The 19,401-nt window shown below is 40.5% G+C and overlaps 1 protein-coding gene and 1 long non-coding RNA gene across 2 annotated transcripts in view; one reads left to right on the plus strand and one right to left on the minus strand.

The window, feature by feature from the left end:
• Nucleotides 1–12,733, minus strand: part of LOC142660669 (uncharacterized) — a 34,256-nt gene extending 21,523 nt beyond the window's left edge. Inside the window, exon 1 of the long non-coding RNA XR_012850553.1 lies at nt 12,655–12,733. This is a non-coding gene — a long non-coding RNA (uncharacterized LOC142660669). The remainder of the gene's footprint in view (nt 1–12,654) is intronic.
• LOC142660668 (cathepsin L-like) overlaps nt 1–18,811 on the plus strand; it is a 63,584-nt gene extending 44,773 nt beyond the window's left edge. The window contains exons 12-14 of the mRNA XM_075837393.1: nt 4,291–4,381; nt 4,465–4,523; nt 16,679–18,811. Coding sequence (XP_075693508.1) covers nt 4,291–4,381; nt 4,465–4,523; nt 16,679–16,753 — 225 coding nt within the window. The 3' untranslated portion in view covers nt 16,754–18,811. The remainder of the gene's footprint in view (nt 1–4,290; nt 4,382–4,464; nt 4,524–16,678) is intronic.
• The last annotated feature ends 590 nt before the right edge of the window (nt 18,812–19,401 follow it).

The following is a 19,401-nucleotide window of genomic DNA, read 5'->3' on the forward strand; positions in this document are numbered from 1 at the left end:
TATGACCCATATGCTTGGAAATGTGCAAAAGTATTGCATCATCAATAAAGCAGTAAGTATGCACAGCAAAATATACCCCTGAGGAAGCCACATTGGTGGCGATACGCGTTGGGCAGCTTTTCTCCATCTCCCATCTTTGGTATATTTTGCTGTGCATACTTACTACTTTATTGATGCGATATTTTTTTACATTTCCAAGCAACCCAGCACCTCCTCCCTGGTAGTGCCACCCAGACCCCCTCCCTGTAGGTAATGACTTTGGGGCTCTCTCTAGGAGTGGAATCCCCAGCCAGAGCATTGCTGACGCTTTGGCCGGGGGTTCCTCTTCAGCAGGAGCCATATATGGACAGTGACGTCATGGGCTGCTCCTGGAGCGGAATCACTGGCCAGAGCGTCGGAAAAGCTCTGGCTAGGGTTTCCGCTCCAGGAGAAGCCCCTGACGTCACTGTCCATGTATGGACAGTCATGTCAGGGGCTCCCTCTAGGAGTGGAATCCCCAACTAGAGCGTCGGCAACGCACTGGCCGGGGATTCTGCTCCAGGAGGAGCCACTGACATCACTGTCTGCATATGGACGGTTACATCAGGAGCTCCTCCTTGAGTGGAATTGCAGACCAGAGCATCAGCAATGCTATGGCTGGGGATTCCAAGAGGCGCTACCTACAAGAAGGGGGGCTGGGTGGGCTACCAGGGAGGAGGGCTGTGTGGCACTACCATGGAGGGGGATTCCACTCCTAGACAGGGGCTGCCTCTAGGAGCAGAATCCCTGGCAAGTGTGTCGGCAAAGCTCTGGCCGGGGATTCCACTCATGGAGGTGCTATGGCGGCAGCGTCAGCAACCGGAGGCCAAGTGGGCCCCCCCTAAGGGTAGTGAGCCCTTCCCGTGTTCGCCTAGTGCTGACGCCAGCCCTGCCTGCACTGAAGGGGTTACTTGCAATCATGTGCAGAACGCATTTCATGATTGCAGGTAACATTTGGGAGGCTATATACTCACCGGGTCGGCTCAGTCATCTGGCAGGAACGGGAGCTAGGTGGGGAACACTGGTCCAGCATTAGAGATGTCTATGATGCCAGGAGTCCTGTGCACCTGTACCGTGGTCGGGCAGGGAAATCCGGCCGACACACGGACCATTTTTCACGGCCCGACCTTGGTCATGTGCAGGAGCTGTAAGGCCTCCTTCACACACACAATTTTTCTAGCGTTTTAAACTGCAACAAAGAAACGCTTCTAAAAACTCTAGTGTTAATAAAATTTAACATGCTTTTTTGGTGGCGGTTTCGATGTGGCGTTTTTGAAGTCCTATAATGAAGCCTGTCGGAAAAAAAAACACCATACCCAGAGCGTGCTGCAAATGCCACTAACCACTAAATTGCCTCAAACATGTCACAAACCAAAACGCAATTGTGTGTAGTGCATTTGATCTTTTACTGTAGACCTTAATGTAACATCGGGCTGCGCTAAAAAAACGCAACAAAAAGACACGCAAAAGGCTATGTATGAATTCAGGCTTTTTGCGCCAGTTGTTCTTATGTGCTCCACCTGGCTAGCACTGGCGGGCTAAGTTTATTCTATTGATTTGGATGTTCTTGATTATTACAACAATAATGTATCTCCCATATTTATTCAATAAAAACAATTGAAACGTAAAATATAGATAGGAGGATGTAAGTCATTTAACCCCTTAATGACAGCTGCTAAGCCTTTTTAGGTTAACATTAGAGAGCTTTTACTCTAAAGCACTCTCCTTTTACAATGCTGCAGAATAGCAGCTGTGTGGATAATAATGCAATACAGTAGCAGTGCCGCGTCCTCGATCGTGAGACTGGTAATGCGATAGTTCTGCTAGGTGTAAGGCTGGGTTCACACGACCTATTTTCAGACGTAAACGAGGCGTATTATGCCTCGTTTTACGTCTGAAAATAGGGCTACAATACGTGGGCAAACATCTGCCTATTCATTTGAATGGGTTTGCCGACGTACTGTGCAGACGACCTGTAATTTACGTGTCATTGTTTGACAGCTGTCAAACTACGACGCGTAAATTGACTGCCTCGTCAAAGAAGTGCAGGACACTTCTTTGGACGTTTTTGGAGCCGTTTTCTCATAGACTCCAATGAAAACAGCTCCAAAAACGGACTTAAAAAACGTCTGAAAATTAGGGGCTGTTTTCCCTTGAAAACAGCTCTGTATTTTCAGACGTTTTTGGTCACTACGTGTGCACATACCCTAACAGTCACAATTTTTCCCTATTGTACATTTTTCCCATTTACTTGTTCTGACGTCTATCATAGTCTTAGACTACCGATTTTCCCCTTTTTTTCCACTGGAGAGAAGCCGTTGTCTGAAACTCATTGCAACTTACCTCGCTATGACTACTATCTAGTTAACACCTTTTTTCCTTATGTATGTGGAGAATTAATTCAATTTTCATTGTGCTGGGAGAGGACGAACCTATTGAAGGAATTATCTGAAGTGTAATCAGTGAATAGTCACACACACACGGGGTAAATATATTAAGACTATCCGGTGTACACCTGCTATGAGCAGTAGATAACTTACACCAGTTTCCTGCGTTAGTAATGATAAATATGTTATTTCCGGTGGAGGACCTGCCCCTCTGGCTAAGCGCCGTCTTTTTGTCGTGCCACTTTGGAAAGTGTTGAGAAAAGTAAAAAGTCGCAAATTTTAGCACAACTATGGCTTTTTAACAAAATCTTTACGACTTTTTTTACGCCAGAAAACTGGCGTAAACCTGTTAATAAAATGTATGTCCCCCATGGTGTTTTTGGGTTTCCAGCTTAATGAGGGGAGACCTATTGGGCCCCAAGCTGAAATACTCCTAAGAAACCTCACCTTTCAGATAAATTATCTGGGAAAATCTCCTAAACGCATCTTTTTTTTTTCTTCTTTTTTTAAAGAGGCTCTGTCACCAGATTATAAATGCCCTATCTCCTACATAATCTGATCGGCGCTATAATGTAGATAACAGTGGTTTTTATTTTGAAAAACGATCAATTTTGAGCAAGTTATGAGCAATTTTAGATTTATGCTAATTTTGTTTCTTAATGACCAACTGGGCGTGTTTTTACTTTTTACCAACTGGGCATTGTGAAGAGGAGTGTATGACGCTGACCAATCAGTGACCAATCTGTGTCATACACTTCTCATTGTTCCAGCCCAGCTTCTTTCACTGCACAATCACACTGTAACAATGGGCTGGAACAATGAGAAGTGTATGACACAGATTGGTCACTGATTGGTCAGCGTCATACACTCCTCTTCACAACGCCCAGTTGGTAAAAAGTAAAAACACGCCCAGTTGGTCATTAAGAAACAAATTGGCATAAATCTAAAATTGCTCATAACTTGCTCAAAAATTATCGTTTTTCAAAATAAAAACCACTGCTGTTCTCTACATTACAGCGCCGATCAGATTATGTAGGAGATAGGGCACTTATAATCTGGTGACAGAGCCTCTTTAATTTGACCAATAGGAAAGGCACCAGTACAGCGCAGTACAAGGGATTGCAACCCCTGCAAAGACATACGACAAACCTGAATCTTCTACACTGTAAAAAGCTACTAGGATAAGCAGAAGCATCACTTATTGTATAATGTATTGCCATTACAAACAATCTGTCTCCCCAAAATGTAATATTTTATTAAAACAAGAAGTACAGTAAAAAATAGTGTAGTACTGTGTTAGCCAGAGACCATATGAAATGTTAAATACTTTTGTGTCAAAAAAGACAAAAGTATAATAGGTATGATACCTTTATTGGCTAACCATAAAAGTTCTATATGCAAGAGGAAACAAACAAATAATAACAAGAAAGATATAAAAAAAGAAAAAAAAAAGGGGAGAGCAGCCTGGGGGAGAAAAGAAAAAAAAAAAGAGGGGGGGGGGGGGAGGATAATGAATTTTGGCCAGGGAACCAGTACCTGATTGCCTTATATTTACCTGGCGTCTACACAGATGTTTATTGTTAAAGCATACCTCCACTTTCAGTGAAAAACTAGTATATGAGCAGCCGGCAGCACCGACTTTAAACAGTTCATGCTCCTGATCAAAGCAAAATCTGTATTTTAAAGTGATTTATAAAAATCGTTTTAGTGCACACTCCTGCACCCTAATCGTTTCCAGCTGAAAGTGGAGGTACACGTTAAACTAAAACAAGTATAATGCTGTACATGTGATGTGTTTGAAACTTTACCCACAATCCAGTATGTTTGTGTTCCACCCCATTCCTGATTGACTAGCAGTCCATACATTTCTGTTCTTTTGTTTCAGTTTTACCGTAAAGGGATATCCCATCCTTTCCGTATACTTTGCAACCCTTGGATGATCGACCATGCTGTTCTGTTAGTGGGCTATGGGGATTGTAAGTTGTAATTTATTCCTTTTATTTTGCCATTTACGTAATGTGCTTTTCATTGTAATTCACTCGGATTTATTTCTCTATAGTGGATGGTAAGCCTTTCTGGGCTATCAAGAACAGCTGGGGAACGGACTGGGGAGAGCAGGTAAATGAGTTACTTAGGATTTTTTTCTATGATATATAAAGTGATCTAAAGCCCATTCACTTTTCATTGTGCTATACATTTGTTTTGGATTTTCTGTGTGGAATCTGCTGAAATTGTACCACAAATATACCACGTATAAATGTAGCATAAAGTTCCTATACCCATTCACTTGTCAGCCGATCCCACCAACAGGAGTACAATGGGTGACCCATTATTGAGAGAAATAAGAGAAAAAAGACGGCGCCACCTTGTGTAGATCAGTAGATCGAGGTGAGAACACAGTGCAAAGAAATATGCTCACCAGAAAGACGGAGGTATTAAAGCGTATAATATCCACAGTGCTGCTGCCAGATCCGGGTCGGTATCCAAGATGGGACCGCTTGGGTAGAAACAATTGCAGGTAAAAGAAAATTGGATCTTTTTGGAGGCGCTGCTGTGTGGTATAAATGATGTGGAACGAAGTCCCGAGATATTTAATAGTTCAATTTATTGACAGTGGCTACGCGTTTCGACGATGAACAATCGTCTTCATCAGGCCATGTACAATTCGGGAAAGACACAACTTATATAATCTGTAGGTACAAATTAACATAATTGAAAAAACCGCCAAATCTGACGGGGTCAAGGTGCGATCATGACGTCACTCCCGGTTTTTTTAAAAATAAAAAAATGTTCACATCGCCTGAATATAGTTGCATAATGTGTTTCAACATACAAGTTAGGTGTTTATTCATAAAATGGGATACCAATTGTATTGATTTTATTCTTCATCATAACACATTCACTTTTAATAACAGTTTTTACAATCAAATCAGAGGTTGTGCGATGGGTACCAGATTCGCACCAGCCTACGCAAATCTGTACATGGGGGCCTTTGAAGAGGAATATATCTTAGGGGAACATTTTTTTAAAAAAAACATTCTTTTATATAGGCGTTATATCGACGATTTGTTCTTCGTGTGGACAGGATCAAAAAACGAAGCTTCAAGTTTTATAAAACTTTTAAACACTAACAGTTATGATATTTCTTTTACCCACACTTTTTCTGACATCTCAATCGATTTCCTGGACCTAACCATTAGCTATGACACCTTGACCAAACACTTTATCACAAAAACCCATTTCAAATCCGTCGATGTAAACAGCTATATCGACTTCAAAAGTGCCCACTACCGCCCGTGGTTAACCAATGTACCCTTCGGTCAATTTAGAAGAGTACGTAAAAATTGTAGTACCAACGAAAATTTTAGAACAGAGTGCAATACTTTAGAGGGGAGATTTAGAGAGAAGCATTTCCCTCCACAACTTATTAAAGATGCAAGAAAAAAAGCTTCACTACTATCCCAGGATTCCTGCCTAATCCCTGTACAAAGAAAACCAGTAGCCAATAAATTTAACACCAATTTCATCACAACGTTTAACCAAGGTAACAAAACAATAAGGTCAATATTGCACAAGCACTGGCACATCATAAAAAGTGACCCTTACCTGAAAGATGCGATACCAGTCCATCCAAGTATCACCTTTCGTCGTTCACTAACCCTTAAAAACATTCTGGCCCCCAGCAGAATCCGAAAACCCAAAACGACAGCAGCAACATTTCTTTCCAGACCCAATGGCTCCTACAAATGTGGTCATCCACGATGCCTATGCTGCAATAGCATCAATAACAAAAAATACTCATACACATCAATAGTGACTAAAGAGTCCTTTCCAATCAAATCATCCCTAAGCTGCAGTAGTTCATATGTTATTTATCTATTGGAATGTTCATGCCCACTCCAATATGTAGGGAGAACGACACAACAACTCAGATCCAGAATAAACAAACATAGATCTAACGTGAACACAGGTTATTTGAAACATAGTGTATCTCGTCATTTCACCCACATACATAAATGCCAATTCAACGAAATTACAGTTACACCCATTGAAGAGATACATCACGACGTCCCCAACAGATTTATTAAACTGAAACAGAGGGAAAATTTTTGGATTTTCAAATTACAGACTTTACATCCAAGAGGTTTGAATGATATCTCCGAATCATCTTTGGACTAACCTACACTCCAAACAATTAAGGAAACATTTAACCCCTTCCCGCACCTGGACGTAACTGTACGTCAAGGTGAGCAGTAACTTTGCGCACCTTGGCGTACAGTTACGTCCGCGCTTTAACAGTTAACCGCCGCGCGGCGCTACACCGCAGCGGCGGTTAACTGTGCAGGGTGTCAGCCCTGCTCTCCCCGTTGCCGATCAGCGGCCTGTCGCCGCTGAAATCGGCAATTAACCCCTTCGATGCGGTGGTCGATTGCGATCACCACATCGAAGAGGTTTACAGCGGATCGGCAGCCCCCCACATGTATTTGCGGGGGCTGGCGATCCTTATCACGGCAATCGGAGGTCAGATAATGACCTCCGGGTTGCCATGTACGGAAGCCTCGGAGGATCAGCCCCCGGCCGGTCCTCCGATGCTTCCTGTCAGTGTGACTGTCACGTCACAATGACAGTTAGAACACATTACACTACGTGTGTAGTGTAATGTATTCCAGCAGCGATCAGAGCTGCCAGTCTAAGTGTCCCCTAGTGGGACAAGTAAAAAAAGTAAAAAAAAGATAATAAAAATGTTTTTAAAAAGTGTAAAAATAAAAGTTAGAAGTGACATAAACAAAGAATGCTTTTTTTCCTATAATAAGTCTTTTATTATAGGAAAAAAATTAACACGTTAAAAAAAGTACACATATTTGGTATCGCCGCGTTCGTAACGACCCCAACTATAAAACTGTAATATTATTTTTCCCGCACGGTGAACACCGCAAAAAAAATAAACAAAAAACAGTGCCCGAATCACAATTTTTTGGTTACCAACCCTCCCAAAATATACAATAAAAAGTGATCAAAAAGTCGCACGTACGCCAAAATGGTACCAATACAAACTACATCCCGTCCCGCAAAAAACAAGCCCTTACATCGCTTTTTTGACTGAAAAATAAAAACGTTATGGCTCTCAGAATAGGGTGACACAAAAATGTATTTATTTTATAAATAAGTGATTTTATTGCACAAACGCTGCAAAACATAACAAAATTATATACATCTGGTATCGCTGTAATCGTATCGACCCGCAGAATAAAGTATAATGGTCATTTATAGCCCAGGGTGAAGGCCATAAAAAAACGAATAAAAAACATTGTCAGAATTGATGGTTTTTGGTCACCTTGCTTGCCAAAAAATGGAATAAAACGTGATCAAAAAAATTTCTGGTACCCCAAAATGGTACCAATGAAAACTACAGATTGTCCCGCAAAGAATAAACCCTCACACAGCTCCGGTGGAGAAAAAATAAAACCGTTCTGGCTCTCAGAATATGGCGATGCAAAATGTGCGGAGTGTTCCAAAAGCAGATAAGATTGGGCGCCATTTACCAGTGCGACACCGGCCACACATCTGCGGATTATTATTTATTTACTGCATTATTATACCCTCTTATTATACCCTGATGTACCCCGCACAGATAACATGTACCCTGATGTACCCCGCACAGATAACATGTACCCTGATGTACCCCGCACAGATTACATATGCCCCCACATTACAAACTGAAACACCAGTAAAACCCCAAACAGAACAACTACCAAGCTACATCTGCGCCCCAAAAGCCAAATGACGCTCCCTCCCTTCTGAGCCCTGCAGCGTGCCCAAACACCAGTTTACGTCAACAGATATGGCATCGCCATACCCGGGAGAACCCGGTTAATATTTTATGAGGTATTTGTCTTCAGTGGCACAAACTGGGCATAACATATAGTGCACTAAAGTGGCATATGAGTGGAAAATTTTAATTTTCACTCCGCACCATGCGCTGCGCATTAACCCCTTCGCGCACCACAACATAGCATGTCTTAGTGTGGGGGGTGATGTATGGAGCGTCTCACGTGAAAAATAAAGAATTTAAAACGGCAAAATCGCTGGTTTTTTGGTCACCTTCGCTCTAGCTAAAAATGTAATAAAAAGTGCTCAAACAGTTGTATGTACCAAAAAATGGTACCAATAAAAACGACCGCTCGTCCCTCAATAAATAAGCCCTCATACCGCTCTATTGACTGAAAAATAAAAAAGTTGTGGCTCTTCGAACGCGGGGAGGAAAAAACTAAAAAGGAAAAGAAAAAAATGGATCAGTCCAGAAAGGGTTAATTACTTTCTAATGAAAAACCATTTATGACCACACGTGGGGTATTGCCGTACTCGGGAGAAATTGCTTTACAAATGTTGGGCAGCTTTTACCCCCTTTATCCTTTGTAAAATTTAAAAAAATGCAACATTTTAGTGGAAGAAATGTTGATATTCATTTTCATGGCCCAATTCTAATAAATCCTGCAAAAGACTTGTGGGGTCTAAATGCCCACTATACCCCTAGATAGATTCTTTAAGTGGTGTAATTTCCACTTTTGGTGGGTTTCCACTGTTTTGGCCTCTCAGGGGCTTTGCAAATGCGACATGGCACCCAAAAACCATTTCAGCTAAATTTGAGCTCCCAAAGCCAAATAGCGCTCCTTCCCTTCTAAGCCCCGCTGTGGGTCCAAACAGCACTTTATTACCACATATGGCGTATTTACGTAATCGGGAGAAATGGTTTTACAAATGTTGGGGTGCTTTTTCGCCTTTATTCCTTGTAAAAATTAAAAATGACTACCTTTTTTCAGAAAAAAAGTCGATTTTTACCTTTACAGAATAATTCCAATGAATTCAGCAAAACAACCGTGTGGTCAAAATGCTAACTTTACCCCTAGAAAAATTCCTTGATGAGTGTAGTTTCCAAAATGGGGTCACTTTCCGGGGGATTCCACTATTTTGTTCCCTCCAGTGCAATTCAAACGCGACATGGCACTGAAAACTATACCAGCAAAATCAGAATTTCAAAATCCAAATGGTGCTCCTTCCCTTCTGAGTCCTGCTGTGGGTCCAAACAGCAGTTTATTACCACATATGGGGTATTGCTATAATCAGGAGAAATTGCTTTACATATGTTGGGGTGTTTTTTCTCTTTTATTCCTTGAAAAAATTACAAATTTCTACGTTTTTTCAGAAAAAAAGTAGATTTTCACCTTCACAAACTAATTCAAATAAATTTAGCAAAAAAAACTGTGGGTTCAAAATGCTAATTATACCCCTAGATAAATTCCCTGAGGGGTGTAGTTTCCAAAATGAGGTCACTTTTGGGGGTCTTTATTGTTTTGGCCCCACAAGACCTCTTCAAACCTGACATGGTACCTAAAATATATGCTAGAAAAAAGGAGGCCCCAAAATCCACTAGGTGCTCCTTTGCTTCTGAGGCCGGTGTTTCAGTCCATGACCGCACTAGGGCCACATGTGGGGTATTTCTAAAAACTGCAGAATCTGGGCAATAAATAATAAGTTAAATTTCTCGGGTAAAACCTCCTGTGGTATAGAAATTTTTTTATTACAAATGAATTTTGTAAAAAAAAAATGAAATTTGTAACTTTCACCTCTACTTTGCTTTAATTCCTGTGAAACGCCTAAAGGGTTAATACACTTTCTGAATGCTGTTTTGAATACTTTGAGGGGTCCAGTTTTCAAAATGGGGTGATTTATGGGGACTTTCTAATATATAAGGTCCTCAAAGCCACTTCAGAACTGAACTGGTCCTTGTAAAAATCACCTTTTGAAATTTTCTTGAAAATATGAGAAATCGCTGCTAAAGTTCTAAGTCTTGTAACGTCCTAGAAAAATAAAACAATGTTCAAAAAACGATGCAAACATAAAGTAGACATATGGGTGATGTTAACTAGTGACTATTTTGTGTGGTATTACTATCTGTTTCACAAGCAGATACATTTAAATTGAGAAAAATGCTAATTTTTGCAAATTTTCTCCAAATCTTGGTGTTTTTTACAAATAAATATTGAATTTATCAACCAAATTTTTTCACTAACATAAAGTACAATATGTCACGAGAAAACAATCTCAGAATCGCTTGGATAGGTAAAAGCATTCCGGAGTTATTACCACATAAAGTGACACATGTCAGATTTGAAAAATCGGCTTCGTCCTGAAGGCCAAAACAGGCTCAGTCCTGAAGGGGTTAAGGCTTAATGATCTCCTAGTTAACCCACATCATGTTTTGTCTCCATAATTTACTTTCCCTTATTCATCGCCCTTAAATATAAGTATATATATATATGTTTTCTTTTCAAAGTAGCAAAATTCCTGCATGTTTTTTATGTGTGTATATATATTTTATATGTGTATATTTTTTATATATATGTATTTTTTATGTGTATATATTTTTTATAGATATGTACTTTTATACTTACAGCTTACGTTGTCTTTTCTACCCCCGGATCCCACTATACAACTACCACTCTATCCTCTCCATATACAGTAGTGTCAAGTATGGGGTTCTCATACTAATCTACATTGCTGTTTCATACAATTTGCATACTCCGATTATATACTGGACCGAACAGTGTTGCTAACCATGTTAAGTGTCATTTAGCGCAACCCTAGATGAATACCTATGCCTGATATGGCCTTCTCTTATTTAAACAATATATGCCTTTTAATAATAATAATTTTAATACCTTACCCACGGCAAACATTGTTCTATCATTTGTTACTTTCCTTTTTATATTCCTCTGGTCGTCCTGGTAACGAGGCCGCGTCCCGGCATCGTCTACTACGGACTTACTCATATTAATTTACATTTCAGTTTTTCATATGCTTATATCCTCTAAAAAAGATGCCAATTTCTGTAACTAAAAATATGCCGCATACTTCAATTACAATCAGGACGTTACTAAGTTGCTAACCACGCTAAATGGATTCATCTAAGAATAATTTTTTATCAGCGTAGCTATTTAATAAAACTTATGCCTGACACGGCATTTAAGTTCACTCTTTTATTTAATTAACACACACCTCCAGGCAGCCTTCAAATGAGTTCAATGCCGTACACACAGCAAGCAGTGTTCCATCAATTCGTTCAATTGCTGCATTTTCTGCTTGGTTGTCCTGGCAACGAGGCCGCGTCCCGGCTTCGTTCAGTCCTAACTAAGATATTTCTTCCAACTTTGGTTTTATTTATTTTTTCACTTATTTCTTTTACTTGTTTTAACTGTATCCCATTTTATGAATAAACACCTAACTTGTATGTTGAAACACATTATGCAACTATATTCAGGCGATGTGAACATTTTTTTATTTTTAAAAAAACCGGGAGTGACGTCATGATCGCACCTTGACCCCGTCAGATTTGGCGGTTTTTTCAATTATGTTAATTTGTACCTACAGATTATATAAGTTGTGTCTTTCCCGAATTGTACATGGCCTGATGAAGACGATTGTTCATCGTCGAAACGCGTAGCCACTGTCAATAAATTGAACTATTAAATATCTCGGGACTTCGTTCCACATCATTTATACCACACAGCAGCGCCTCCAAAAAGATCCAATTTTCTTTTACCTGCCATTATTGAGAGGACTGACAAACAACCTCCAGTGTCAGAACATGCATGTGAACCCGAGAATCCGGGATAAGAGCTGCTAGTTAAAGAGACTCTGTCACCTCCGATAACCCCCATACTACGATAATCCGGCTAAAGCTTAAAAGACTCTTATTCCGGATCTGTAATTTTTATCTTTCTACTCGCTTGCATTCCCCCACTGTAAGGCCGCAAAAGGGTATGCTGATGCATAGAGAGGACTCCTAAGCTCAGCGATCTAATGGAAAGGGCACCTAGGACTCATCAGCATGCTGCGCACAGCTCGCTTGCGGGCTTATAGCGAAGAAATGCAAGTAAGTAGAAAGATAACTTACATATTTGGAATCAGCGTCTTTTTGAGCTATTTAGTGATTATTGTAGTTTAGGGGGGAGGGGTTTGCAGGCTACTATCTTAGATAACTTTAACCTTATATATCTCTGAATTGGCACATCAGATGCCAAAAGCTTACCAGTCTCGATGCAGGAGGCTATTGTGCTGCCCAAGCCTAATAATGAACCTCGAATCCCTGTGTCTTACTTACCCAAATCCCTCCTAATGGCAGTATTTAAAGATTTGGCGCAGGTTCTTGCCAATGCCTGAAAAGTCAATGGCCATTAATATCAGATACCTATTTTTGAGGCTCCAGATCCTTTCGGATAACAGGGCCATTTTCTCCTCTCACGCTGTTTTGATGCTGTCGATGGGCATCGGCCCCGGATGCCCATTGTCTTATATGCTGTTTGCCATAGCAACCTTTGGCAGCAGTTATTAGAAAATAAGTACAGCATGCGGAGGGATAAGGTCGTATTATACGCCAAAGATATGTTGTTGTTCTTAGGGGGTACTGATTCTTCTCTATCTAAAGGTTACATATCCCATTGACGGCTTTGGGAAGTCCTCTTGACTCACCATCAATTGTCACGACTTTACTATCAATTGTGTACATCGGTTTAAATATTTGGGAATAGAGATCGTTCCATTTCTGTGTGACTTTAAAGAGGCTCTGTCACCAGATTCTCAAACCCCTATCTCCTATAGCATGTGATCGGCGCTGCAATGTAGATAACAGTAACGTTTTTTGTTTTTTTAAAAACGTTCATTTTTGGCCAAGTTATGAGCTATTTTATATTTATGCAAATGAGCTTTGAAATGGACAACGGGGCGTTTTTTTTTTTCGTTATGTCCAACTGGGCGTGTATTGTGTTTTTAACTGGGCGTGTTTATGTGTATGACGCTGACCAATCAGTGACCAGTCAGCGTCAACACTCCTCTCCATTCATTTACACAGCTGCACAGTGTTCTTACTAGACACTTCTGAATCTTTTCTGTGAGATTTCAGCAAGCCACTCGTAATCTCGCGAGATCACGGAGGTAAACGAGATTTAGTTTCCCTTTCTGGAAATCTCAGAGAAAAGAGTCAGAAGTGTCAGGATTCTAAGTACACATGACGTCCAGGCTGGAGGTCATGTGTATTCATTATCAGGACACTTGTGTATGTGGCTGCACATCGTTCTAGTAAGAACGCTATGTGCTGTGTAAATGAATGGAGAGGAGTGTTGACGCTGACTTGTCACTGATTGGTCAGCGTCATACACGTAAACACGCCTAGTTAAAAACACAATACACGCCCAGTTGGACATAACGAAAAAAAACGCCCCGTTGTCCATTTCAAAGCTCATTTGCATATATATATATATATATATATATATATAAAATAGCTCATAACTTGGCCAAAAATAAACGTTTTAAAAAAAAAACAAAACGTTACTGTTATCTACATTGCAGCGCCGATCGCATGCTATAGGAGATAGGGATTTGAGAATCTGGTGACAGAGCCTCTTTAAGGCCCTCGCTTTTCAACCACTACGTTGAAAATTTAACACAAAATCACGGCATGGTGCAAGTGTCTGCTTTCTGACTTCGATAAAACGAATGTTATTAAAATGGTCTTTATGACCCAACTTCTCTAGATTTTAAATAATACACCTTTTTGGCTTCCCCTTAATAGGTTCCATCACATCAATGCCCATTTTCAGAACTCAATGTGGGGATATCCTAGGTTAAAGTTAGAGATACTTCAGCATGCTTTGGCTGCACACGGTCAAGGGATGGGGAAACTTCCAGGTGGGGGAATCCTCTTTGGCTATGTTGTGACATCCTTTTGAGGTGCACGGGTTTGATGTTGGCTTTGGAGGGAGGCAGATGCCTTTTGAGAGGCACTCCCACAAATACATTTTTGCATTGGCCTCTAGGGCTCTTCTGAAAGATAGTCATGAGTAGAGTTGTCACGATACCAGAGGTTGGACTTCGATACCGATACTTCGTGTAGTGTTAATATTCTCGATACCAAAACAATACTTAAAACAATAATTAAAAAAAAAAGTCCATCTATTTTCTGATGTGAGGCACGTGGTTTGATGAATTTTGAACCTTCATATGCCTCACTTTAATGGAAATCAACCCCATTATGTTTCTCTGTCATAATGGGAAACATTGGGTAAATGTGTGATGTACACGATGGGGTTAATTACTATTAACGTGAGGCACATAGAGGTGCTAAATTCATAACACCTTGTGCCTCACATTAATAAGTGAAAGAAAGCAGATTGTGTTCTTCTTTTTTTTTTTTTTTACATCGTACACATCATAAATGACAATATAAATTTGTTGTGCAGGTTATTACGGTCGCGACAATATCAAATATGTATATTTTATGTATTGAGACTTTTATTTTAAAGTTTATTGTAAAAAATTTGTGTGTTTTTATTATTTAACATTCCATTCTTTTTTTTTTTTTTTTTACTTTGTTATATTTTCAAACTTTAATGTACTGAAATATATCTATATGCCTGTACAATAGCCTGTGTATTGATTGTACACAGACAGTTGTTAGCACATACCTAAGTGTCCCCTAATGACAGGAAATATGGTCAGACAGCCCTGGGGTCCTTCAATGGACCCTGGGCTGTCTGCCCATATATGCCCAGAATTTGTATGCCAAGGCCACAGGCAAGAAAGTATAATGGAAAGATTTGCACCTCATTAGTGTTTCGCACACACTTTTGGTTTTATCTTTCAAATACTGACCAGTATCACCTAATCATGACTAAAGCCCCTTTCACACTGTGTTAGTGGTCTACATTTGACATATACGCTAGAAAAAGCTCCCTGCGTATATATGTTAAACGGAGGCTGTGATGGATGCCTAACACCCTCTCTGAATACCGCTGCCAGAGTCTCCTGCATCTTCTTTGAATCAGGGACCCTGGCTACTTTTCATCTCCGGCCTGGGAAGCGCCAGATTAAAAACTCTGGACACAGTCCCCCTCCTATCTGAGGTTGCATGGCTGTTTCTTAGTGACAATTGTCCATATGTGAACAGTTACATCACTGGAGCTTCCAGATGTATATGTTTACTAGATGCCTGGGATGCCGTACAGTGGCCTCTGTCACCCGTAGGCTATTAAAGAATCTGTTTATTTGTTGTTATTTTTATTTTTTTACTGGATGTCTCTTTTGGATTTGTCAGTATAACGGGAGCCTAGGGGTATGTTTGACGTACTGTATGGCCGGGTGCTTTCATAACGCAGTGTGAAATGGGCCAAAGCTGGTATGGGGGAATATATATATTTTTTTAACTGATTTTGTTTTGAAAAACTTAAAGAGGCTCTGTCACCAGATTTTCAAACCCCTATCTCCTATTGCAGCAGATCGGCGCTGCAATGTAGATAAGAGTAACGTTTTTGTTTTTTTTCAAAAACGAGCATTTTTGGCCAAGTTATGAGCATTTTTATATTTATGCAAATGAGCCTTTCTTAAGTACAACTGGGCGTGTATTGTGTATGTACATCTGGGCGTTTTTACTTGTTTTACTAGCTGGGCGTTGTGAATAGAAGTGTATGATGCTGACGAATCAGCATCATCCACTTCTCTTCGTTAACACCCAGCTTCTGGCAGTGCACAGACACAGCGTGTTCTCGAGAGATCACGCTGTGACGTCACTCACATCCTGCCCCAGGTCCTGCATCGTGTCGGACGAGCGAGGACACATCGGCACCAGGCGACAGAGGCTACATCCACTTACCTGCAAACGCCGATGCTGCTGCAGAATCAACTGTAGCCTCTGTCGCCTGGTGCCGATGTGTCCTCGCTCGTCCGACACGATGCAGGACCTGGGGCAGGAAGTGACGTCACAGCCTGATCTCTCGAGATGCACTGCCAGAAGCTGGGTGTTAAAGAAGAGAAGTGGATGATGCTGATTCGTCAGCATCATACACTTCTATTCACAACGCCCAGCTAGTAAAACAAGTAAAAACGCCCAGATGTACACACACAATACACGCCCAGTTGGACATAACTTTAAACACGCCCAGTTGTACTTAAGAAAGGCTCATTTGCATAAATATAAAAATGCTCATAACTTGGCCAAAAATGCTCGTTTTTGAAAAAAACCAAAAACGTTACTGTTATCTACATTGCAGCGCCGATCTGCTGCAATTCGAGATAGGGGTTTGAAAATCTGGTGACAGAGCCTCTTTAAATAACATTTTTAAAATAAAAAAAGACCCCTGTAATCTTATGATCTCTTTTTTTTTTTTTTTTTTTTTTTTTTTAACCACAAATGCATTCTGATCATATCTTTTCTTTTGTAGGGTTATTATTATTTGTATCGGGGAACTGGGGCTTGTGGAATGAACACCATGTGCAGCTCTGCAGTAATAGATTAGTCTTCTCCAGAAGAAATCCTTTCCATTGATCTTCCAGCAAACGTGAACATGTGTTTATTTGGGTACACCATGTTAATATTTTATATCCACTAGTAATCACCTTAGTGATGGATATACTTCTCCTTCTAGAGGTTCGGTTACAAATTCGTAACGCAATCCTGTTTTTAATGAGAGATAATAGTAGCACTGAATGAAATTAATATATTTTACTATTTTGTTTTTAATATTTTAACATTAAGAATGACTTCTATGCTTATGTTGTCTTCTGCAGACTAAACTTAACAGTAAGAATTGTGTGCAATGTTGCATCTTCCCTCACTTGGAGTTATGTTTTAGTGTCAGAAATGTATAGCAGCAGATAACCATCATGAGTGGGACCTTTACGACATATTCCTTATTCACTGTGAGACATTTTGTGCTTCGCTTAGATAGATCTGTTTAAATGTTTTTGTTTCCACATATGGTATGTATACAATGTGTTTTACATTTGACCGCCAGTATTTGTATTGCCATGTAGTGCAAGAGAGTAATTCTAAAAATATTTTTATGGTGCTTAACAACTGCCCAGGGTAATTGTTCTGAAGCGCCGCCTTTTCACAGCGGCACTTCACAAGATTTTCCCCCGAATCGGGCGCTCTGCTCCTGAAGCCCAGGCTGTTGCGAACAGCCTCTGGCTTCTGGGCAATGATCGGAGACCAATAGTAGTGGTCTCTGGTCATGTGAGCCCGTTTAACCCCTCAGATGCAGCAGTCAATAGCGACCACAGCATCTGAGTGGTTTAAGATGGAATCACTCCCTTTCTCACCCCATCTGTCAGTGCTAGGCCCCCAGCTGCACTAAACACCATCGGCACCCTGGTGGGGTGCCGATGGTGTTTAGGCCAGCCGGGGGCCTAACACTGACAGGTGCCTGTCACTTTAACAACGACAGGCAATAATACACTGCAATGCAGAAGTATTGCAGTGTATTATAAAAGCGATCAAATGATCGCATAGTAAAGTCCTCTAGTGGGACTAAAAAAAAGTTTAATAAAGTTTTATAATGAATACTTAAAAATCCCAAGTAGAAAAAAATTAAAAACCCACTTTTCCCCTTACAAAATTCTTTATTATGAAAAAAAGTTACATATATTTGGTTGTCCGTAACGACCCCAACTTTAAAACTATTACATTATTTAACCCGCACGGTGAATTTTTTAGGCTTCGTTCCCATCTGCGTCGGGGCTTCGTTTGTGGGTTCTGTCTGAGTTTTATGTCAGGGGAACCCATGAACAGAATCCAAACTGAAACAAAACGAAAACCATAGGTTTGCATCACAATGAATTTCAATGGTGACGGATCCTGTGCAAATGGTTTAGTCGACTACGGTATTGATTCCGTCAAAACAATGGAACCCTTACACAACGGTGACAAACGGAAACCATTTGCACTGGATCCGTCACCATTGAAATCAATGGTCAGACAAACGGAAACCTTTGGTTTCAGTTTGGATTCCGTTCATGGGTTCCCCCGACTGAAAGCTCGGACGCAGATGTGAACGAAGCCTTATAGTCCCGAAACATGTGGCTTGCAAGTCACACACTATGTGGCTTATTTACTAAAGTTTTCAGCACATTCTTTTTCCACTGTTTAAGTAAATATGTTCCCATTTTGGTGGGATATCTACATCCTTGTGCACATGGCTGCTATTTGTGTCAGCACATTGACACTTGTGTATGAAAACAGTTCTTACTGAATGGTACTTGAAACGTGGCCCCGTATATAGTAGTACAGAAAATTATACAAGCAACAATCATTTTGAGCAAACCATTTGTTTGATAACCAGTTTGGAAACATCATAGACATTCAAGTTTTGGAAATATTAGCATTTTCATTTCAGGACTTCAAAAAATGTTCAGTATTATTGTTTGTATACTGCTCATTTCCGATACATGTGTATTCAAGTAACACAGATTGGTAAGGCCACTTTCACATGGGCATATTTTAGTCAGTATTTTGCATCAGTATTTGTATGCCACGGCCAGGAGTAAAAAAAAACAAAGTAAAATGGAAAGATTTTCACCTCTTGTTTTCCTGACCCACTTCTGGTTTTGTCTTTTCAAATACTGACCAGAATCGCCTAATAATAAGGTCTCTTTCACACTGCCATCAGTGGTCTCCATTTGAGGTACACGTTGGGAAAAGTTTGCGACGTATACATTAAACCGAGGCTGTGAGAGATGCCTAACAGACTCTAATGGTATCTGTTTATAGGATAAGTCATGTGCTCCCATGACATTAAACGGATACCATTATAGCCTATGTGTAAGGGCCTGTTCACATCACCGTTCACTTTCCGTTCCGGGGTTCCGTCAGAGTTTTCCGTCGGGTGAACCCCGCAACGGAAAGTGAAACTGAAACCACAGCTTCCGTTTCAGTCACCATTGATATCAATGGTGACGGAAACCTCGCTAATGGTTTCCGTTCGTCACCATTCTGGCAGATTTCCGTTTTTCCGACGGAATCAATAGCGCAGTCGACTCCGCTATTGATTCCGTCGTTAAAACGGAAACCTGCCGGATTGGTGACGAACGGAAACCATTAGCGATGTTTCCGTCCCCATTGATATCAATGGTGACTGAAACGGAAGCTGTGGTTTCAGTTTCACTT

This window comes from Rhinoderma darwinii, chromosome 9 (genome assembly GCF_050947455.1).
Source record: "Rhinoderma darwinii isolate aRhiDar2 chromosome 9, aRhiDar2.hap1, whole genome shotgun sequence".
In the NCBI taxonomy this organism is placed as follows: domain Eukaryota; kingdom Metazoa; phylum Chordata; class Amphibia; order Anura; family Rhinodermatidae; genus Rhinoderma; species Rhinoderma darwinii.